This window comes from Amaranthus tricolor, chromosome 15 (genome assembly GCF_026212465.1).
Source record: "Amaranthus tricolor cultivar Red isolate AtriRed21 chromosome 15, ASM2621246v1, whole genome shotgun sequence".
Taxonomy (NCBI): domain Eukaryota; kingdom Viridiplantae; phylum Streptophyta; class Magnoliopsida; order Caryophyllales; family Amaranthaceae; genus Amaranthus; species Amaranthus tricolor.
The window spans coordinates 6,086,070-6,110,527 of NC_080061.1; the positions used below are offsets into that span (position 1 = coordinate 6,086,070).

The 24,458-nt window shown below is 30.4% G+C and overlaps 1 protein-coding gene across 1 annotated transcript; it reads left to right on the forward strand.

The window, feature by feature from the left end:
* The first annotated feature begins 2,365 nt into the window (after positions 1-2,365).
* On the forward strand, positions 2,366-22,321 carry LOC130800970 (uncharacterized). Its single transcript, XM_057664714.1, has 16 exons — positions 2,366-2,739; positions 3,823-3,894; positions 8,982-9,110; positions 9,604-9,734; positions 11,007-11,217; positions 11,550-11,787; positions 11,887-12,040; positions 12,727-13,024; positions 16,156-16,464; positions 17,297-17,359; positions 17,801-17,929; positions 18,564-18,763; positions 19,331-19,541; positions 19,652-19,889; positions 19,987-20,140; positions 22,007-22,321. The coding sequence occupies exons 1-16, from the start codon at positions 2,430-2,432 to the stop codon at positions 22,319-22,321; spliced, it is 3,162 nt and encodes a 1,053-aa protein (XP_057520697.1). The 5' UTR covers positions 2,366-2,429.
* Positions 22,322-24,458: the final 2,137 nt, after the last annotated feature.

The following is a 24,458-nucleotide window of genomic DNA, read 5'->3' on the forward strand; positions in this document are numbered from 1 at the left end:
CGGTTAATAAGTCTTCAACTAGTCTTCTACATGTATCATTCTTCGGCACATGCTACAACTTATCTGCTTTAAAATACCTATGTGGAGGTTAAATATTTGACCACCAAGAGTTTTTTTTTATATTGTGTGTGTAAAATATTAATTTGAAGGTTATTATGATAAAAAGACAGTCAAAAAAAATCAAACCTGCCTAAATCTGGGAAGATTTCGAGTTAACAAGTAGTTATCTGGGAATAATTATCTGGCAAGGTTATTAAAGGATTCTGTATACAGGCTTAGAAGGTTAGTGCATGAGAAGCTCACGTGCATGTGAGGACACATGTCCTTCATTAAAGCATCACTTTTATGAAATGGGACACGTGTTCAAAGGAGAAATTAGAAACGCCACAAAGGACAAATAAAGTATTCGATTTTGATTAAGGGATTGACACGTCTAAAAAGGAGAGTGGCGCATGCAGAGAATGTCTTTAGGGGTCGGAAAAGGAATGTTTGTTCCACAATCATCAGCTATAAATACTCACCAAAGCACCATATATGAGGTAACTAATTTCTTAGAGAGAAAGAAAAAAAAAAAGAATCCAAAGTGATTAAATACAAATGATCTTAACTGAATATCAGAATTTCACTTTGATTTTCAGAGCAACGGAACAAAGATTTATAAAAGATTTAATCGACATTTGTCGTGATAATTTATTACAAAAGACCTCACGTCTAAACAAGCCCTAAGTAGTTTTCCACCTAGCTGTCACTGTGCACCTCGAAGGACTTGTTAGGCAATCCATATATTGATTTGTACTAACTTGGGTGTCGGAGTAGGCCCCCGGAAAAGAATTTCGGACCTTTCTAACCCCTTTGGTGTGTTTTGTAGGAATCATCAACACTCCATCCAAAGATCTTACTGCATAACTGGCAAGGAATTAAATTAAGACCTCCACCAGCAAAAATCATCTGATTAACAACTAATCAGGAGATTAAAATCTTAATTAATTGTTCTTTAAAATCAGACAGGAACATATATAGAAATTAAATGTAAGTATATATTTTAGAAATTTTCAAGGTGCACTATGGTTTTCAAGTTATGAAATGTCTCTATTTTTTTGAAATACCCAAATACGAAAAATGCTTGTGACTCAATGGATAGAGCATCTGCATGTTGAAAAGAAGGTTTTAGGTTCGAATTCTACTGGGCGCAGGTATCAGCTGGGGGGTTTCTTGATTATGTGCACCCTCTTTACTCCCTCCTTACGGGGAATAAGGTATGGTTTGTCCACATCTTTCAGGAAAAAAAAATTCACCTGAACTCTACCTTGTACGGGATACTTGAAGTGTCCTTTACCTTCACTTTTACTCACATACAAAGTGAGATTGTTAGAGATCGACTACGTCTATCCTATTTCATGTTTTCAACCCTAAATTCATCCTTGCATAGTTTTATCTTGCACTTTGTTCTTGCTGAAACTAACTCACAAGTTTAATTTAGTGCTTGACCTAACTTGCAATATACATCAAGAAAACATAAGAAATTTTAGGAACCAATTTAATCATGGTTAAGATTCGAACCAGTGATATTTTGTCACATTGATTTTGAATTTTTGTCAAGGAATTAACCCAATTAAAAATTTAAACTAAAGGTTCGGGCTCCAATATATGTTGTATACTCTAACAATTATAAGGTGTTTCCGAGTAAATTCAAAAGTGCATGTGCTCTATTGATATATCAATATCACAATATTCAAAACACTTGAATAATCGAATCATTGCACCAAATACGAACAAAATGGATACAAGTAAACAAAATTGTCAAATTTCAAATGAAGAACAAGTCATTTACTTAATCCCTCCAATAAAATTTATCACTTGAATGTTAGGTAAAAGTTGTCCTTTCATGTACCAAACACTAATTTTACATGTATAATATAACAACTTGTCTCTTTGGAGGTAATTTTTCCACATTAGATATGCATAACTTTTGAGATATTGACTTAGTCAACTTAGTGTAAAACGTTACTAGTTTTCTAACCAAAAAATTTACCACAACTTAATATAGCATATATAAAAGTATATCTTTTATTTAGAGGTCGAAAATGCCACCTTCTGATCATGTATGTAGGCTGAGTCAGTCAGCTCTCAATTAATTTAATCGTTTGTGATTTTTTTTACCGATTATGGTTATGAAACAACGATTTGCCCAATGCATTTGAAAGTTAGTAACTACGGGTCCATCGATATAAAAAAAATATATCTACAACTATGAAAATTACATATATAGTTAGCGTAATTACCTTCCTTAACCCATCATTATCATTACATGGTAATAGAAAACAACAAAAATTTAAGGTTTAATTGTCAAACTCTAAAGAAATAAGCTATGTAAAAATACATTCCCATTTATATTGTCCCATTTTTCTCCTTTCAAATTAAATTACAATATGTTCGTTGTCGAAAATTTGCAATGGAAGACGATGGTGATGGTGGTGGTGATGGGGATTATGTTATGTATGATGTCGTCAAAATCATTAGCACAATCTACATGTGTAAAAAGAATAGGAAATTGTTCTAATATGAGCTCAAATAGAACAAGTAATGAAACTCAGTTATGCTGCTATAAGTGGTCAAGAGAAATCAAAAATCATAAGGGGTGTGTTTGCGACAATTTTACTCCTTCGTCTCTCAGTTTGCTGTCTGATTTTTTTGATAAGTGCGGCATAAATCCTAACCCTCTAATTTTGTGCGGTGAAGGTATTATTCTTTTCATTTCTTTTTTATAGGGAAAAATTAATATTAATAACTTAATTTTTTATTTTTCTGCTATTAATAAATTTATTTTTGAATTATTTTTTAATAACTTGATTTTTACTTTTTATTTGTTGTCGGCATACATAGAGTCGTCTTGTTTATTTTTGATCTCTGGATCGAAGCGAAAAAAACCCTCAAAAACTTTAGTTGCAATAAATACTATAATATTGTTGTTGTTTTTACTGTTGATATTTTAATTACTTTATATAAAAAAATTACTAATAACTCATATTACTTATTAAAAATGTAAATTATATCTAAATTTAATTTAAGTTAATATCAAACTTTTACTTGAAAATAGTTTTTTTAGAGCTTAAAAATTTGAGGCTCTAGGCAATGCTTTGCTCTTGCTAATCAACGACTAAGAACATACCCTTTTGTTTTCTAATGATCCACCAATTGTCCTTAATTTGCTCTATCAGTATACCCTATTCGCATATTGACAGCAAATTCAAGGCAAATATTAGATTATTAAAAGGTTAAAGATTGAATAATTAACGTTAACTTTTTCTTTTCATATTGTGTTTTAGTTTTTATCAATGCAACATATATATGTCTGAAAATAGGTGTTTCACGTAAAATGTGTATGCATACACAATATAGACCCTTTTCATAATTTAATTTTCACCCGGAAAATAAACTTATACCTTTTGACATATGATGCTTATATAAATAATTTCAGATATTGCTTGTGTCCACTAAAATTATATTAAACTTAAATTAATTATCTTGTAATCAACATCATTTCAATCATTAAACACCTTAAGGTTTTATCATTTTTGTAGAAATTAAATCTTTATAATTTTCAACCAAAGCAAGCTTCTGAGCCATTAAAGAAACGATTTTCATTTAAGTTGTTTGTGTTATTCAGCATACACATACAATAATATATGAGATTATTTATAAATAATTAATAGATAGACAGTAAACTTATTTTAAGCGAATAAATAAACAATAAAATTATTAATATCAGTTTTTTCTTTACATAAATAACAAAATTATCTAATAAAGCTTGGCATTATACAGTTGTTTCAACTCCAGCAAGTTCACCAGCTCAACCAATTCCTGCATCAAAATCAAGACCCACTCGAGCATCACGTAAGATCACTTCTTAGACTATTTCATATTGGATAGCTCTATCTAGACCTGGGAAAACGGTCGGTCGGTCGGGTTTTGGGTCGGATCAATTTCGGTCGGGTCATTTTCGGGTCGGGTCAGTTTCGGATCAGGTCAGTTTCAGGTCGGAACACTCTGGGTTTCGGGTAGGTTCGGATTGACCCAACGGGTTACCATAAAACATTAGAATATCCAATCGACTAATTCAACATAAAAAAAAATCATTAAAATGTCTAAAAAAAATCGTTAGAGAAATTACATGTACGATTTTCAAAAAATAGTTGGTATGTCAGGTTCATTTAAGTGCAAGAAAAATAGGGGAATTAATACTTATTTTGAAAGACTTGTAAGATACGCGCTTTATAAAAGTTATTTTATTTATTATAATTGTAACGTTAGATAAAAATGACGTTAAAATTATCTTCATAATTTTCATGTTGGAAAGATATACAACTAACTAAGTACTTATTTCGTCTTATAAGATACGCGTTTTATAATTTAGGGTAGCGACATTCGTTTTTTGAAAAGCTCATTCAAACGTGCGAAACGTTCGTATAAATTATATTGATTTGCTTACTGAAATGTAGAAGAATTAAAAACTCATTTGACTGATTTAACAAGATACATGTATTCAATTAAAATGATTATAACGTCCTGTTTTTAAAGAAATATAATTACGATGGCTAAAAAGACGTTAAATACGTGTTTTTAGAGATCTATTGATGAGTTTTAGGGTTCAAGTGATATACTCAATATGTTGAGATACTTTGAAAACTAAAATTTTATTTGAAATGAATTCTAACATTTGAAATTACTTTAAAAATTGATATTAAATCTGTCAAAACGGGTCGGTTTCCGGTCGGGTCATTTTCGGTCGGGTAATTATCGGGTCGGTTATGTTTCGGATTAAGTCGCTTTCGGGTCGGTCGGGTTCGGATTTTGTCGGGTCGGATCCCGGGTTCATTTTCGGGTCGGATCAAATTTTCCCAGGTCTAGCTCTATCACATTATATTGTCTATGAAATATTATTAATCCACTTACATTCTAATCTATATAAATTAACTAACATTCTAATTTCTAATGTAATTTACTTTTATTTTATATAATAAACTTTATACACTCAATAAAATTTAATGATGTAATTGCATTTATACTTTAATATCTACAGATTCATTATTTATTTAATCATTTTTAATAGTATCTAGTGATGGCCACGGTTCGGGTTGGGCCGGTTCCGTTCCGGTTCCATTTGGAACCTGATTCGAACGTTCCGGTTCCGCGCGGTTCCAAACAGTTCCTTGGCGGTTTATGAGGCGGTTCCGGCGGTTCCAACTCGCGGGTCGGGCGGGTCGGACCATCGGTTCCATTTTTATTTTTTCTTTAAATATAATATATAAATACTATAATAATGCGGACGTACCTTTGATTATTAGCGAAATTCATTGCTTGTCATCGTTATTAATATATTTACTAAAAAAAATAAAAAAAATAAATTAATAAGAAACGATAAAGATGATTAATAAAAAAAGAAAGAGAAAATGGACTTGAGCCTAGTACCCGAAGGAATACTAAGCTGCCTACGTATCCCGAAGGAATCAAAGCCCACGTAGTTCTTTGTCATACCTTTTATTTGTAGTTGTTGAATGCTGATTGATCGTCTGATTGATCCTATTCGTCTTCGTCATCATCATCTGGTTGGTTAGATGCTTCCGCTGACTCTCCTCTTGACGATGATGCAGATGTATCCATCATCATCCATGGATCATCATCGCCTTGATCATCATCGTTCTTGAGTCCTTGTGTTTGAAGCTCCGCTTGATTCCAATCTTTTTTGCAAACACATATTTGAATACTATGTGGAGCAAGACGAGATCTCTTTTCGTCTAAAACTCTTCTACTTGCACTAAAAGCAGACTCTGACGCAATCTTAGAAGCAGGAATTGCAAGGATATCCTTTGCAATTCTCCAGAATATGAAAAATTTTATGGATTTTTTCCACCATTCTAAAATATTATAGCTACTTTGGTCAATTTTAAAGTGATGTTTAAAATAATTATATAATTCTAAATATGAAGTGGAGGGTGAAGAAGAAGATGATCCTACAAAACTATCATCTTGGCTTATTATGTTAGCTATTATGGAATTATAATAAGTGGGACGTGCTGAAACGCTAGCACGCCTAGACGTATCGCGACTTGGGTTATATACACTAGCATAGTAATCATAAAGTTCTGCTAAAAGTTTTTTACAAGTTCCAACATAATTATGTACATCACTAGGCGGGCGATCTAATGATTGGTAGTAAAATCCAATTACTTTAGTAAAGAGTTTTGACTTAAAACATGGGTCTAAAGTTGTCGCAATTCCATAAATAAAAGGAAAATCAGTAAAATATGTCTTCCACTTGTCCATCATATCTGCAAGAATCGACTTTAAATATGTGTTAGTATCATCATTCGAATGTTTAAGAAGATGATAAAAAATAGTAATACATTCACTTATTACTAAGTGGACATTTGGTTCGTAAACATATGAAAAAATCTTAGTTACGTGGTCATACGCTTCTAATATTTTCCGTACACCTATAGCTAGTTCCCATATGTCATCACTTATATAGCTATCTGTACACTCACTATAAAGTTGTGTTATAATTGGACAATAAGTAATCGCTTTTTTTTTTAATAAATCATGGTTTGAGCCCCGACGTGTAGGAGTATCTTATGACCAATACTTTTTTTAGTTGATAATGGTCACATAATTGCTTATATCTTCTCTTTACCTGTCCAACTCTAAGCTTCACTATGTCTCTAATGGAATCTGATAAATCACTTAATTGTTTAATACCTGCTTGGCAAGATAAGTTTACTATATGAGCACAACAACGTGCGTGTAATAATATATCCCCCAAGGATAATACTAAAGGCAAGTTCGTTATACAAAAGTTCGATGCATTTAATGTTGGCGGTTGCATTATTGGTAGAACAACAAAATATCTTATCTAACAAGTTTCATTCTTTACATATCTCTATTAATCTGTATTTTATGTTTCCACCCGTATGTCTTTCGATCATTACCTCAAAAGCAATTATTCTTTTTTGAATAATCCAATTTTGATCTATTCAATGTGCTGTTACACACATACAAGCTTCTAAATGTGGGGGAGCAGACCAAATATTAGTTGTTATGCTAACCCTACCATTAAAAGATTTAAACATTTCTACTAATTCATAGCGCATTGATTCATATAATTTAATTGTGTGTCGTTTAAAAGTGTTCCTAGTGATTGCTCTATATTGTGGTTGTAAAGTTTTTCTAGTGTAATGCTCGTATGCCCTACTTTCACCATGGTTAAATGACAATTCATCACAAATTACATATTTATAAAATTCATCAATCATATCATTACGATTATATTTAAAAGGCATACCTCCGCTGGGAATGTTCCACTGTCGGCTTCCACTTGTGGTCTGATGCCGCTTGCTGCATGAGTTTCTTTTGTGATTCCATGCTTCTTTGCCAAATGTTTGTTATAAGATCCCGTACCACCACCTAACATGTATTCACAAAACACGATAAATGAATTTTTAATACATTCTTGAATTATAAAATATGAATATAATGTATGTATAAAAACTTAAAAAGTATTTACTTCTGGTGAAATTGTATGAAACTAAGGGATTTACTCCTTGACTTTCATAAATTTGACAAGTGCATAAGAAAACATTTAGATTATTAGTTGGTTCGTTTGTAAAATACGACCACACATGTGATGCAGCTCTACCACTAGGAGGTGGCATTGCCGGAAAAGGTTCTCTTACTGGTTCATCTTCATCTAAATTTAAATATTAAGACATACTCAAATACCACAATATATAAATAAATAGTAATTTAAAATTTAATCATTTTGAAGAATAAAATTATAAAACTAACCGATAGTTTGGAAATTGACTCGTTTACCACGAGCTTGTCTTTGTTGTTGTTGTTGTTGTTGTTCTTTATGTGATCTCGTTGATGACTGTCGAGATCTATATATCTCAATAGGGGTCGTTGGTTCCTCTTCTTGTTCTTGTTCTTGTTCTTCTTCAATTTGTATTTCTCTTTCCACATCTTCTGCATAATCGTGTAATTCTTGGTCGTACCCTTCTGGATAATTTGGTTCATAATTATAATTACTAACCGAAGGTGTTGTTGATACCGACGGAGTTGAAGTGGCCTTTCTTTTGGAGCTAGCACTTCCCAATGATTTTGCCACTTTAGTAACTTTTTTAGAGACTTTTTTCAAAAATGAAGACATAATAATATTGAAATAATAATCGAATTAAGAAATAAATAATAATTAAAAGACTAATTATGTAATTAACTAAATTAAGAAATAATTAAAAGAGTAATTATGTAATTAAGAGAATAATTGCGTAATTAAGTAATTAAGTAGAAAGAGTAGGAGAAGAGATGAATTGTGAGTGAAGATGATTGCAAGTGATGTCTATTTATAGTAAAATCCACAACGGCTACTTTTTGGACGGTTCCAAAGAACCGTTGGGCCGATTCACCTGGTCCGGTTCGGACCGGGTGAACCGGCCCGCGAGCTTAGATCCGGTTCAAGCAGTTTTTCCGGCGGTTTCACGGTTCCGCGGTTCGGGCAGATTCGGCACCTGTCGCGAACGGTTTCGGTTCCGGGACGGTTTCAAGCGGTTCGGTTCCGGATAACCCGCTTCGTGGCCATCACTAATAGTATCTAATGTCTAATTATTATTTTTTTTAAAATTAATTTAGAGTACAATTATCTAAGTAATCATAATTAAGTGCCCATATTATCATTCAATTACGGGCTATGGCCTAGTCAAGACATGTTTCTTGGTTCCCCTGTTGTTGATATTAATACGAATAAATCAACTTAATTAAAATTTCATGATGATAGTTGAGAATCTAATATATATTATATATTATAAAATTTCTAACAATGTATACTCCATTGTTGTTATTGGGAAAATTAAAATCATAAGAATAGAGTAGTCAATTTGTGAAATTAGAAATTACATGTAAAAATAAGTCTAATTTTTATTGTGTAGGGCGAAAAAAGAAAAATGTGACTGCTGCCGCGGTAGTTGTTCCAGTGGTTGTCCTTGTAGTGCTGATTGCTATAGCCATGATTCTATACAAAAGGAAAACAGCAAATAAGTCGCTAAATTTACCAAATGGTACGTTATTGACAACACTTGCATATTCTTTGAAAATAAAAAAGTTGATTCGAGTCTCGTTATGCAGTTCAAAATGTTAACAGTTTGTCTAGTTAATGGTACTAATTAATGGTAATGTGAATAATTTGTAATGTAAATTGTCATATGTATCATGTTATTACCATGTTAATATAAGTTTAATCATAAAAAAATTTTATTCTCAATTTTTTTATTATCACCTAATACTATGTGTTCAAGTGGTAATGCATTGGAATAAATTTCGTAAAAAAAATAAGCTTGTTAGAGGAGATAAGTATGATCTTTAACTTTATCAAGAGATATTCTTACTAAAATTACACTAACATTCTATTATTATTACCACCATTTAGTACTAATTATCAAATGGAGTCGTAAGAGTATATAGATATCTTAGAGTCTCAACCATCGATCTGTTGGTTGAGTTGGTTCTTTGAACTGATGTCTTATTGTAAATATATTTTTTTTTGTTTGATAGTAATGGCAGAGGATAACGATTTCATGACAGCCGAATCCTTACAATATGAGTTGAGTACTCTTCAGGCTGCAACAAACAACTTCTCTAATGAACACAAAATAGGTAGAGGAGGATTCGGCATCGTTTACAAGGTAATTCGTATGTTGATCCTAATTTTCTAAGATCTATTTTGTAGTCAAATTGTTATTATCCATCATATCAATATTTTTTCATAAGAAAAAGAATAAACGCCCGATCACTTTTAAAGAGCACTTTTTCAAAATTTTGGTTAAAATGAGTAATTTTATCAAAGAACTTTAATATTTTGTCTATCATATGGAAAATTTAAAACCTTAGATCATTGTGCAGATTAAAAAAAAAATTCTACTGCATAGAAAAGTCAAAAAAATTATTGTTACCACGTGAAATTTCCAAAGAAAACTATACTCTTAAAAAGCTAATCTACATATTTTTATGGGAAATTTCACATTGTAGCATCTCGTTTTTATGAAACGCCAGTGGTAGCATTTTTGTAACATTTTTCCACATGGTAGCATCCAGTTTATGCACTATCTAACTGCCGTAACATTTTCCGTTAAATTCTTGTTAATTTCCATTTACTTTATCATTTTGTAGGATTTTTCCACATGGTAGCATCCAATGTTTACTCTCAAATGTTTAATTTACCATTTTAACGTTTAATTTACCGATTAATTTATCAACGCCCTTAAATGTTGTAACAATTAAGTAGATATGTATTAATGCTTCGAATGCACCTTTTGAACTTATGAAATGCACTTTTTGAGCTTATAAAATGCACCTTTTGAATTATTTATTAGTGTTTGTAATGCACCTTTGAACTTTATAATACCAATAATTTGAATGAAAAAAAAATTGTTACAACATTTAAGGGCGTTGATAAATTAATCGATGAATAAAACGTGTAAATGATGAGTTAAACATTTGAGAGCAAAAATTGGATGCCACCATGTGGAAAAATCTTACAAAAAGATGAATTAAACAAAAATTAACAAGAATTTAACGAAAAATGCTACGACAGTCAGATAGCGCATAAACTGGATGCTACCATGTTGAAAAATCTTACAAAATTGCTATTACTAGCATTTCATGAAAACTAGATGCTATCATATGGAATTTCTTTATTTTTATTGCATAGCTTGGATAATAATTTGCTTTTACAAAATAACCCAAAATTGTTCAGAGGGCCCCAGCCCAACAGGCCCAATTTAAGATCTGCCATTGCTCAACATTGAGATTGGAGTTTCAATCTTTCTTTTTAATCCATCTTATTAAATTTGCCTCATTTGTACTTTAATTATGGCCTACACTCCTTTAATTTTCATTCACACATTATTTTTACTTTTCCATTAAATACCGTTAAATTCTTATTTAATTTGGCTCAGGGTGTTCTAACAGATCAAAGAGAAATAGCAATCAAAAGGCTATCAAACAGCTCTTGTCAAGGCGATAAAGAATTCAAGAATGAAGTAGTACTCTTAGCAAAACTTCAGCATCGTAATCTTGTTAGACTACATGGATTTTGCTTAGCTGATGACGAGCAATTGCTTGTTTATGAATTTGTCCCTAACAAAAGCCTCGACTACTTCCTATTTGGTATCCTAATCAAACTTATATTGTACTTCTTCCGTTTCATTGCTATATTTGACTTTTTATGCAATCTCATGTGATATTTTAATCATTTGCATATAGAATTATACACATCTAAAAATTATGAAAAGTTAATATTATGAAAGTATGAGATTAGACGATTTAAACAAAATCTCACTTGAATATATTTTTTTTACACATTATGAAAAGTTAATAAATATGAACGATGAATAACCGTAATATAGCAGGTATTTCAGGATGGAGGAAATATTGCTTAATTATGTTACTTTAATTTGGTCCAAGTTTTATTACTGTTATTTCATCATGTTTTACAACAGATGCTACAAAACAAGGACAATTGGATTGGCCAAAGCGTTACAATATCATTAAAGGTGTTGCTCGAGGGATGCTTTATCTTCATGAAGACTCGCCTGTTCGAATTATTCATCGTGATCTTAAAGCTGCTAATGTATTGTTAGATAAAGAGATGAACCCTAAGATTGCTGATTTTGGCATGGCCAGGATAAGTGCTCGTGAACAGTCACATATTGATGCAAGTCGAGTTGTTGGTACTTTGTAAGTTAAATGTACTAGATGAAGTTGATATAGAATTACTTGAAGATTTTATGTTTTAGGATGAGTATTTATTTTTATGTTGTTGTTCTTAAATTGCAGTGGTTATATGGCTCCTGAGTATTTACTTCATGGACAATTCTCTGTAAAATCAGATGTTTATAGCTTTGGTGCGCTAGTATTGGAGATTATAAGTGGGAAAAAAGTTAGTGGTTTCATATATCAAACAGGTGTTACTGAAACCCTTTTGAGCTATGTAAGTATAATCTCTTGCTCATCATACACTCCTTACTAATAGTCATTATATATTTCTTTTCATGTATAATATATATATATTTTTTTACCACTTCTACTTTTTTTTATTTACACCTAATATTTACTTGGGACAAATTTGATGATACAAAAGGAGTAATACTTTTACGGTTTTACCTAATTCATTCATAACACCCCATGATTTCTATGTAGACTTTTGTAATGGGCTGAAAAAAGGTCAGACCATGCTAGGTCCAAATGAAAATGGTTTGGGCTAGGCTCAAATGGGTTGAGGCCCTCTTGGTCGTTCCGACCCAATCCGACTCACTTTATGAATTTGGTTTTCTATATTTTCATTAAAATAAGCATGTTAGATTGAGTAAAATGTCCCATAACTTGATTACTTGTTTTTTCAATTATAGTTAGACTATAGACTTTTATAAATCTATAAATAATGTATCATAATTCAAGCAAAAAATGATAATAAAAGTCCATTTAAGGTCCATATAAAACCTGTTTTAGCCCGTTTCATTTTTTTGTAAATAAAGGTCATGGTAAAAGTCCGACCCATTTAAGAACCAAACGTACCACTTAAAGCTTACACATTTAAGTGTTGAAACCCTAATGGGCTTTGGCCAGTTGCACAATTCTAATTATAAGTTGATGAATGAATGCGCCATAAATTTTTAGGCATGGAAATGTTGGTTAGAAGGAGATACATTGGAACTAATGGATCCAACAATGAGAGATACATGTTCAAATGAGGAAGTAATAAAATGCGTAAAAATGGGACTATCATGTGTTCAAGAAGATGTTAGTAAGAGACCAACAATGGCGACAATAGTGCAATTACTCAACTCTACCTTTACCACTTCCACTTCTCTTTCAAGGCTTCAACCTCCCGCATTTTTGTACACCAGCACTTCAGATCAATCAACAACAACCGCAACAACAAGCCTTACGCAATCAATGCTATGGCCTCGAGACTAATTATATTGTTAAATTTATGTAAAGTTGCGGATGATATTTGCTATTATAGGTCAATTATAAATACTACGCACATTCGATCTCTAATACCCTCTTCACCTTAGTCGGAAGCTACTTAATAGGATTGGGATGAAAGAATATTTATAATGAAATGTTGTAGTATATAGAAGAAACAGTAATTATGTCAAAATTTAATAAGTTAAATATGCAAAGGAACTATGGTGTGATTAGAGTATATATAAAAATCTAAAATTTTATTGTATTTTACTTATTATATAATTATTCAATCCTAAAAATCCATTTTTGTATTAAGAGAATTTAGTCATTACTTCATTACACTAAATAAGACATGGTTAAAAATGCATATAAAATACTAAAAGTTGCATAAGCTTTTTCAAAAAAGTTGATATGCTAATATAAATTATAATTATGTCTCTAAGTAATTGTTAATCATTTCTAATTAATACAACTATTACGCAAAAAGTGTTAATATAAAAATTGATATGTTAATATAAAAATGCAAATAACTATTCTCCAAGTAATTTTAATCAATTCAAATTGATATGTTAATACAAAAATGCAAATAACTGTATACTTTTATAATATTAATGCTCAAATCTAAAATTTGATTTCGAACTAAAAATGATCAATAGTAAGAAAAAAAAGATAGCACGCAAAGGAAAAAAAATTCAGCCATAATTTAATAATGTTTAATGTAAGTCAACGTTTTGATACTAGTGGGTATAATAAAATTAGCTATTTGATGAAAAATCATTTCTTAATGAGACGACATTAAAATATAGAGTTTATATTTCTATTATTATTATTATTATAATATATATTAGTTGAACTATTTAAGGAAAAACATGCTAAGGTGCACCATACTATGTGACTTTTTCATGATACAATAATTTATATTATAAATAAATTAAGTAATTAATTGATTGAGTGATGAGTTAATCACAGAATTGACTACAATTAGTAGTTGTTTTGGAGACCAATAGAAAAAAGGTCAAATCTCAAATGAAGAGCAAGTCATTATTTAAAAACGTCTTTCACCCAAATTATAATTTTTAGAAGTAGGTGAAAGATCATGTTTCATTGTTTTTATTGAAACATACACTTTGTTTACTTGTAATAATTATGTAAACAACTTGCCATATTGTTGGTGTAAATAATTTTCAATCCTCAAATATTTGGTAAACATAACTACATATCCCTTTCAATAATTGAGGACTTAATCCAACTTCATTATAACAATATGCAACTTTGCCAATGAGATGGAGTATGTATTAACTTAATTAGCGAATACATATATGAAAGTAATTCAATATACATTGTTTATCTATTTAGGGGTGTTTGGTTTGGTGATAATTTTTTTATTTTTTTTTGATTTTTGACGTTTGGTTTGTTATGTAAGTTGACAATAAGAAATTAGGTAAAAAATCATTACTTAGCAAATATTTTCCTCCAAAATTAAAAGGAAACTAATTTTCTTCCACTTTTTCTATCCCACACATGTTTCATTCGAAAACTCTATCAAATCTAACATAAGAAAATTAAGGGCAAATTGCAAAGAAACACCTTATAAAACCAGTTTTTTGTAAAAAAACACCTTTTAAAATTTATTTTTGTAAAAAAACACCTTTTAAGAGACTTTTTATTAAAAAAAACACCTTAAATCAGTTTCCGGTGACTTGTCAACTTTCAGGCGTTGACTATGCCATTTGTCAACTTTCAGGCGTTGACTTTTGAGCTCAAATGGCATAGTCAACGCCTGAAAGTTGACAAAAGTCACCGGAAACTGATTTATGGTGTTTTTTTTAATAAAAAGTCTCTTAAAATGTATTTTTTTACAAAAAAAAATTTAAAAGGTTTTTTTTTACAAAAAACTGGTTTTATAAGGTGTTTCTTTGCAAATTTTCCGAAAATTAATTATCATTTATATTTTTAGTTAAAAATATTTTTGAAAAACTATTTCAAAAAAATAAAATTAAGTCAAACCAAACAACCCATAATCGACTTCCTTAGTCAGGTTCGGCTTTTGAAGGGTATCCAATTAGGCCTATGCGTGCACAGGGCTGACTCACAAAAAATGGGTACATAGCCTATAAACTTTTTTAAAGTTTAACTTGTATATATATCTTATTTGAGAAACAAAAACACAACAGCGATAGAATATCTTAGTACACTCCATGAATAACAATTGAACAAGTCACCCCCTTCATTCTTAATTGAACAAATATCTATTAATCTTCTATTGAAATACAATATAATTTATATTTTACATCGAAACAGAAATTTTATTTATGTTTATATCATGTTGTATATTTGTATTGATGCAAACATTTTGACATTACATAAATCTATGTTTTAAGTAAATGAAAGTTAACTACTCATAATTTATTTTTAGGAAATTCCACTAACTAACCTTAAGGTTTTGGAGTTTACATGTGGTAACCAAAACTTTTAAAAGATCCACGCGGTAACCCTGAGGTTTACCAAATTGTTCCACCGTGACCTTTTTGCACCTAAAACGTTAACAAAACGTTAGCAAACGTTAATTTCGAAGCTTTAAGACTATTGTACGCCTATGTATGCGACTCACCATTTCAATGCCATCAATTTCAATCTTTTCCCCTAAAATATAAACCCTAACTCTACCATCTTTAGACTTGGAGAAAATAAATGATTTGTATGAAAGATGGTAGAGTTGGGGTTTGTATTTGGGGGAAAAAGGTTAAAACTGATGGCATTTAAAAGGTGAGTCGCATAAATAAGCGTACAACAACCTTAAAGCTTCGAAATTAACATTTGCTAACGTTTTTATATGCAAAAAAAGTCACGGTAGAACAATTATGTAAACCACAAGGTTACCGCAGGATTTTTTAAAGATTTAGTTACCACGTAAAAAACCCAAAACCTCAGAATCATTACGTAGAATTTCCCACTCGAACCTTTGATATATTATGATTAGCCCTATCTTTAATCCATCATTATCAATACATGATCATTGAAAACAACAATCATAATTAATAACTCTTCCAAAAAAGTACAAAAGGCAAGAGAAAAAAAGCTTATGAAGAAGCTCCACATTATTATCCATCCTTCTCATGTGCATGAATATGAAAGTCTCGATCGAAAAATGGCGGTCGACGGTGGTGGCGATGGTGGCGGTGACAACAATAATAAATATGGTGTCAAAAACATCAGCACAAGTACCAGGTTGTGTAACAAGATTAGGAACATGTTCTGAGATCACCAACTTAAAAAGTATGGGTAGTAGTCAAACTACGCATTGCTGCTACGATTGGTCAGACGAAATTGAGAATCATAAGCAGTGTATTTGTGACTATTATGCTTCTTCTCTCAATTCTATGTCTCAGTTTTTTGTTTACTGCGACATAAATGTTAATCCTCTTACTATGTGTGCCGGCCAAGGTATTTCTATAATTAATGTCTTTTCTTTTTAATTACAATTACAATATCATGTACAAGTATTATTTACTATAAGGTTGAACAGAGATTTTGAATGTCCTATTTATTTTTGTGATATCTTTTAAAATGAAATTCTTTATTATATTAACAAATAAATGTTTTTCCAATTCAAAAAAAAACAATTCAAGATAAAATGTGTTGTAATATTATATTACTTTAAATATAAAAAAGGTTTACAAAAATCACTTAAAAAGTATTGTTCAGAATTTTGACTTGAATTACACTATTTAATATTTGAGGCCCCTTAAGTCTAAAACCTTGAGTGATCGACTATCCCAAATAACCTAAAAATCGGCTCTGATTTACCGCATTATTATAATTCATTCTCATACATGCTACTAATAAATATTGTGCACGCACATTGATATCAATACTCATACCTATACCCATACCCGTAATACACACTGCATGAACGTTATATTAATAATAAACTTATTATATATCATTTTGAATAGATGTTAAATGTCTTGTCTTGTTTGCCAAATTATCATGGCTTGTCGCTCGTGTGTACACGCCTAAGTAAAAAGAGGGTTCACTACACAAATTTAATGAAGTTTTTTTTTGTCATAGAAAGAGTCCCGACCAAACTTAAATACTAGTCAATACTCACTTCATGTGAAGTGTGAACATTTCTCAACGCCCCCTCACACGTGTATCCATCAATATATATGGGATCAGTACATATAAGCCTATAATGATTTATCTTGATATCAGAGCTAATACTATTGGTTTATTACACTAATATAACAATATAATTGAGTTTTTTTTGTAACAGTTTCCTTGACTCCAACAAATTCAGCACCTCCGGGTTCAGATTTAGCACCCACTAAATCCCCACGTAAGAAACTTGACTATTTTTTTCCACACTTTTTATTATGTTGCTTAAACTAATTAAACTAATTAAACTACTTATAGAGTTAGTTAAACTAACTAATTAACTACATACTTAACTAAATCTTCAAATTCTGAAATTATTACCATTTTTTTTAGCTGAATACAACGTTGATGATTACAAACTAATTTCCAAACCTTAAATTTTTAGGGAGTTAATTAAACTAATTAAAAATACAAAATAACAAAAATAAGTGTTAAATTCAGTAAATTTAAGATGAATTAAGTATTGAATTTCGTAAAGCTTATATCTTTGTTGTGTAGGAAAAAAATAATCCATTAAACTACATATGTAAAATTAAGTTTAATTATATTTTTATTGAATACAATCATAATCATCAACTTTGTATTGCGCTGAGAAAATTAAGTTTCGATCTTTGTTCTTTAGGAAAAAACACAAGTGTTGGTGCTGTTGCGGTTATTGTTCCAATGATCGTCCTTGTGGTGCTGATTGTTATAGGCATTCTTCTATACAGAAGAATAAACGGAAAGAAGCCACTAGTGATCCATACAAATGGTATATACGTACAACTAACTTGGCTATTGAGCTAACATGTTTGACCAATTTGTAGTAAACTTATTAGTTAACATAAGTTGATAAAAATAATTAAAAAAGTTATCACCGTAGCTTTTTTATTTTGGTTTATAAGCCAATGTTTTAACTAGCTGCCTTGTACTCCTCTGTCCGGATAGATTTGCATAAAAGAGAAATGAGGAGATTTTTAAGAAAAAAGTGGATATATTACAATTGGTTATAAATGAAAAGTGAAATCGAATTGTGTAGTTGAAATTAAAAGAAAGTTAAGATGTATGGATAGGAATAAACAAAAGTAGTAGATGATCATCCAAAAATAGCGAAAATGCAAAATAAGTGTGTCGGACTAAAATGATAATTAATGCAAAATGAGTGGGACAGATAGAGTATATTTTATTTACCAAGTACTTACAATTTATAGTATTTAACTAACCAAGTTAAAAGTTAAAAGTTAAAAGCTAATAAAAAATCTCATTTGACAAGAGCACTTAATAAATTTGTAAATGAGTACAAGAGAAATTGTGTGAGATTATACAAAAAAAACAAAATTAATATTGCCAAGTATGAGAAAATTATTTAAAATTATTTAAAACTTATAATACCAATTTTAAAATAGTTTCAGAGAATGCGGTACCAGGTGATGTTGAGGCTGCTAACTCAATTCATGCTATTCCTACCTCGCCTGCGGCCTCAGTCAAGAATGAATTTGCGACAGCTGAATCTTTACAATATGAATTAAGTACACTTAAAGACGCTACTAACAACTTCTCCAATGACCATAAAATTGGTAGAGGAGGATTTGGCATTGTTTACAAGGTAATTAACTATGCATATGAATATCTATATAATTATATGCATTAGATAGAAATTTTTCCAGATAAAATTTGAATTTGATTCTCACCTAATAACTACCGTTTTATTCCCTCATCCTATTTAGTAACTAAAAATAAAAGGAAAGTTCTTAGGCTCACTATCCATGCATGGTCATTTCGATCTTATTAATTAGTTTTACCTTTTTTTTAACGATTACACAACTTGATGGGTCTAACCCGACCCTGACCGTACTGTTCTCTTTTTAACGGGTTCTCATGTTTGGTCATTTTTCGGGTTTGAGTCAAAATTTTCGGATTTCAACCCAATTTTTCGTCGGGTTCCCAATTAATTTTCAGGACAATAAATTTTTCTTGGGTCTAATTTTAAGATATATGATATACCATATATGCCCATATCTTTGTACCTAATGAATTTTGAGTTATTTCTAACTATGCACGTATTGGAACACTAATCTAAAGGCTTATTTCATTTGCAGCTTTTCTTATGATGACATAATTGAAAATTAAATAATGTTATTTTTAGCTATTTATCTTTTCGAAATTGGATCAGGGTATTCTAGAAGATGGCAGAGAAATTGCAGTGAAAAGGCTATCCAATAGTTCTTCACAAGGTGCTAAAGAATTCAAGAATGAAGTGTTACTCTTAGCCAAGCTCCAACATAGAAATCTGGTTAGGCTATTAGGATTCTGCTTAGCTGATGATGAAGAGTTACTTGTTTATGAATTTGTGCCTAACAAGAGCCTTGACTACTTCCTATTTGGTATTCCACCAAATTAATTTGAATCATATTACAAAGTTATTGTATTAATTTAATTAGGTTAATTAGTGATATATCTTATTTTTTTAGTTTTTTTATTTTTTATAATACAGATTCCAAAAAACAAGGACAATTAGATTGGCCAAAGCGTTACAATATCATCAAAGGTGTTGCTCGAGGAATGCTTTATCTTCATGAAGACTCGCATGTTCGAATTATTCACCGTGATCTTAAAGCTGCTAATGTCTTGTTGGATGCACAAATGAATGCAAAAATTGCGGATTTTGGCATGGCTAGAATAAGTGCTCTTGAACAAACACATGTTGATACAAGCCGAGTTGTTGGTACTTAGTAAGTAAAATTGAACTTATTAGAAAAACAAAAGCAATATATACAGATGATTGAAATTTATAATTTAAATACAATTTTGCTTATTTATAAAATGCAGTGGTTATATGGCTCCTGAATATTTATTACAAGGACAATTTTCAATAAAATCAGATGTGTATAGCTTTGGTGTGCTAGTATTGGAGATTGTAAGTGGGCAAAAAGTTGGTGGCTTCGTATATCAAGAAGGTGCAAGCGTAAACCTTTTGAGTAATGTGAGTATCATATATATTCCTTTCTTTTTTGTTCTCCAGTTTTCTAAACACACTAGAAATATGATATCTTTTACTACTTCTATATAATTATTTGAATCAAATTTGGAATAATATCTTTATGCAAACACATTATCAAAAGTGAAATTATTGTGAATAATTTAATTTATTTTCTATTACATGCTAATAATCCCAAATTTTGAAAATTTCTTAATAATTTAACATTTACTTTTAGTTTGTTGTTAATAGATTCTTTAGAAAATGACCTGCTATATCAGGTTACTTCTCATCTTCTCTTGTTTTATAATAATCCAACCTATTTTTCATTACCTGCTAATAATTTCACATTTTAATTTTTTTTTAACAATCCAACCTTTGTTTTCATTGTGTTTCCAATGGATCCTTCAAGAAACTAAATACTCAATTTCTCTTTGTCACTAGTTTATAATAATCCAATATATCTCATCCATACATATTAAATTTCTTTTAAATTTTTTAACACATTTTCTCTTCAATTATCATCAAAAAAATCCACAATTGTTGAAATACTCAATTTCTCTTTGCCACTGATTAAAGGGATAGTATACTTTAAAGGGAAGTGAAAAACATATGACTATTATTAATTTTTAATAACTATACTGATTATAAAATTTTAACGTGTAAATTTCAACTTAATAAAGATAATACATAACGGGTAAGCAGGTACCCGACTTATATGTATTGTGTGGCCCATGACCCAACGGGGTAGTATACTTTAAAAAAAAATTGACCCGCCATTTAAGATGCGGGTTAGCGGGTTGGCGAGTCGAGTCAAGCGGGTCCATTGGGATATGTATGTAAAGACAATTACTATTTATGCAATGATCATGTTCATATGCTTGTGAAGTAATAGCAATTTCATTTAGCTTTTTGAGGGGTCCATTGGCAACAAATTGAAAAAAAAGGTTGGATTATTAAAAAAAATTTAAAGGTGGGATTCTTGGTAGGTAATGAGAAATAGATTAGATTATTATAAAGAAGGAAGAAAATGAGAAGTAACATGATATAGCAGGTCATTTTTAAGGGGTCTATTAGCAACAAACTAAAAGCAAATATCGAATTATTAAAAAATTTTCAAAAGGTGAGATTATTAACATGTAATGAAAAATAGGTTGCATCACCATAATTTTTCCATATTAAAATGCTTATCAAATAGTTTCTATATCCTTCTCCATTAGCATAACACTATTTTAGTTTGTCCGTTGATTTTACACACTCTTTTTTTTGGTCATAGTCTCACTCATCTTTTAATTCTATCTACAAACTTCTTTCTAAATCTTAACTATTCATTTCTATTTTCTATTGTTGGTTTTTCACGAATTCTTGTCTAAGACAGTCTAACCGTGAAACGTGCATCAAACATGGGTTAAACATCCAATAATACAAATTATTAGCATATGGATATCTTGTTTTGATATTGACTCACCGATAAATTTTTTTTTGTCTTATTCTCCAACTCAATATAACTTTCTAATAATTTTCAGCCAAAAACACATAATGCTAATTAAGGGGATGTAGAGACTAGGGAGTAAAGTTAGTTTAAGCTTAATTAGTACTTCCTCTGTTTCATTATACTTGCTACATTTAACTTGAACGATAATATGAAAGTATGCGATTAGACGATTTAAAAAAGATCTTACTCAACTAAATTTTTTCTTACACATTAGACGCAATATATAAAATTAGCTTGAACGATAAATAGTGTCAATAATCATAATGTTGCAAGTATTTTCAAAGTGGAGGAAGTAAATATAGTTATCAAGTTGTAAATTATTCCTATGATCTTTCATTAAGTTGATGTATGCATCACCATATACTTCATTTAATTAGGCATGGAAATGTTGGCAAGAAGGAAGAACGTTGGATCTAATAGATCCAACATTGAAAGATTCAAGTTGGAATGATCAAGAGGTAATCAAATGCGTAAAAATGGGCTTATCATGTGTTCAAGAGGATGTTAATAAGAGGCCCACAATGGCGACCTTAGTACAATTACTCAACTATAGCTTTTCTACTTCAATTCCTCTTTCAAGGCTTCAACCCCCATCATTCATAAACACCACCACTTCTGATCAATCCACCACAACCACCACCACCACAACAACACAAAGCTACTCGCAGTCATTGCCATGGTCTCGGAACTAATTATATATTAATATACTTTCTCCGATCTTATTTACTTAAAGTAATATTTAATGTTTATTTACTTCCCAATGAATTAAAGGAAAATTTAAACAAACAACTGAGAATGTGAGATTTTATTTAATTTATCTTAATATATATTTATATAATATCAACTCATTGTAATTTTTACTTATATTTGACTAAAAATATTGATAATCAAAGTGGTGTTTAGATAAATTATTGGAAAAAAAATATATAATTAATAAATAATTTTTTAAAAAAATTTATGTAAAGTTTAATTGGCTAAATTTTATTAATAAAATACATAAACAAGAAGTTTATACTCTTTTAAATCACTGATTATTCAACAACATATATTTCATGATTTTTAAAATTTTGTTATTGATTAGTGGGAAAATAAGATATAAAAATAAACAAAATGAAAGAGCTATGTGGATGAGAGCAATTTAGAGATTAAGTTTGTAGATGAAAAAGAGAATGTGATATTAGAATATTTTGGCTGGCTTCCTTTGTTATTAATTGATGTATATATTTTGCTTGTGGAATATTTTGTCTTATATATCAGGTGGACCTATGTTATATTCATAGGGCCGATCTTAAGCAAGTGCAAGTCGTGTCTACGCCTAAAACTCTAAAAAATTTTAGTTTTCAACAACTGCTATGGTTCGAACTTTTCTATATATATACAATAGTTTAGGGACCCATAAATAATCTTTTGCCTCGGACCCCTAAAAACCTAGGGTCGGCCCTGCATCCACACTTCTAACTCAAAGGGCTCTCGTGTGAGTGGGTGTGTTAGAGTGAAGTATAACATATTTTGGAAAATCATCAACTTAACCTTTTGATGTGAAAAATTTTATTTAACCACAAGCGCACGGTGTACGTGTAGTCGCGAGTCAAACACAAGAAAGTTAGGACAAGAAACTTGCTAATTTCGATTAATTATATTGCTTAAAGAAGAAAAATATTTGGTTGGTTGTTTAGCTATTGAACTAAAAATGCAATAAAAAATGGGTTTAAACTATACGATTAAGAGATCTAGGGTGTCGGGAATCCCCTAAAGTCTTGTATGATCAAATTCTCATTAGTGTCTATAAAATGTCGGATTAATTACGTCGTCAAATATGATCTTGTTAATTTCAAACTCTCGCTCTGTTGATTAACTATTAAATTTAGACCCTACTAATTCAATTCTCACACGCTAGTTTTATTGAATGAATTAATAAGAATTTAACTAAAATTTACCCTAAAGCAAAGTCGATCCTAATCTCACACACTAGTTTTAGAGTTATTAGGACAATTTAACCACTTTAATTCTAATTTTTAGTAAATAAAAGATGATGTATCTACAAAATAGTCTAGCAAAGCATTAGTAAGAAATTTTTTTCTCTCATTTCTCTCTTCTACTCAGGTAAATAAACATTTTCCTGTTTATCTTAATTAGATGCATTGTAATTAATGCAAGTGTTTTTTTGTATAAATATAAGAAATTGAAAAACATGTACAAATATATTAGAGGAAATACTCTTTATATCCTTATATATGAAATTGCACTTAATTTTATCTTATTTTTCAACTATAAATTTATATTACATCATTAAAAAGAGTTGTTATTCAATTGGAATTGGGAACCGACGGAGTTTAACATTTAGTTTAAGGGAGGTAGTGCTGGCAGAGGCTCAACCCCGCAGTTCAATCTCACAATTCACTTTGGCAGCTTATTTTTTAGTGTGGTCTCCGTAAATATTTTAGTTGTGTACTTCTAGTATTGTTACAAGAGTAATTAAAAAGTCAGTATTTTCTCTGTTCCATTAAATTTGTATTAATTTTTATTTTAGTCCGTTTCACTTAATTTGTATTATTTTTATTTTTGGAGAATGACTTACCATTTTCCTTTAATCTCATCTATACATTTTAACTCTCTTTTAATCTCATCCATACATTTTAATTCTCTTTTAATCTCATTCACATAATTCATTCTCATCTATACATTTTTATTTTAGTACATAATTTAAATGATAAGGAAAGCTTTGATATTATCGTTCCCTTTAATCTGTACGTTCTGGTTTTGTCCCGGACTCCCGGTTCTAGAAGATTAGGAATATTAATAAAGTACACCAATACATCATGATGCATC

Excerpts from the sequence above, each read along its gene's own strand:
- LOC130800970 (XM_057664714.1), top strand. The coding sequence starts at position 2,430 with ATGTTCGTTGTCGAAAATTTGCAATGGAAGACGATGGTGATGGTGGTG. Across the intron at positions 2,740-3,822 it reads TCTAATTTTGTGCGGTGAAG|TTGTTTCAACTCCAGCAAGT; the intron begins GTATTATTCTTT and ends GGCATTATACAG. Across the intron at positions 9,735-11,006 it reads GATTCGGCATCGTTTACAAG|GGTGTTCTAACAGATCAAAG; the intron begins GTAATTCGTATG and ends AATTTGGCTCAG.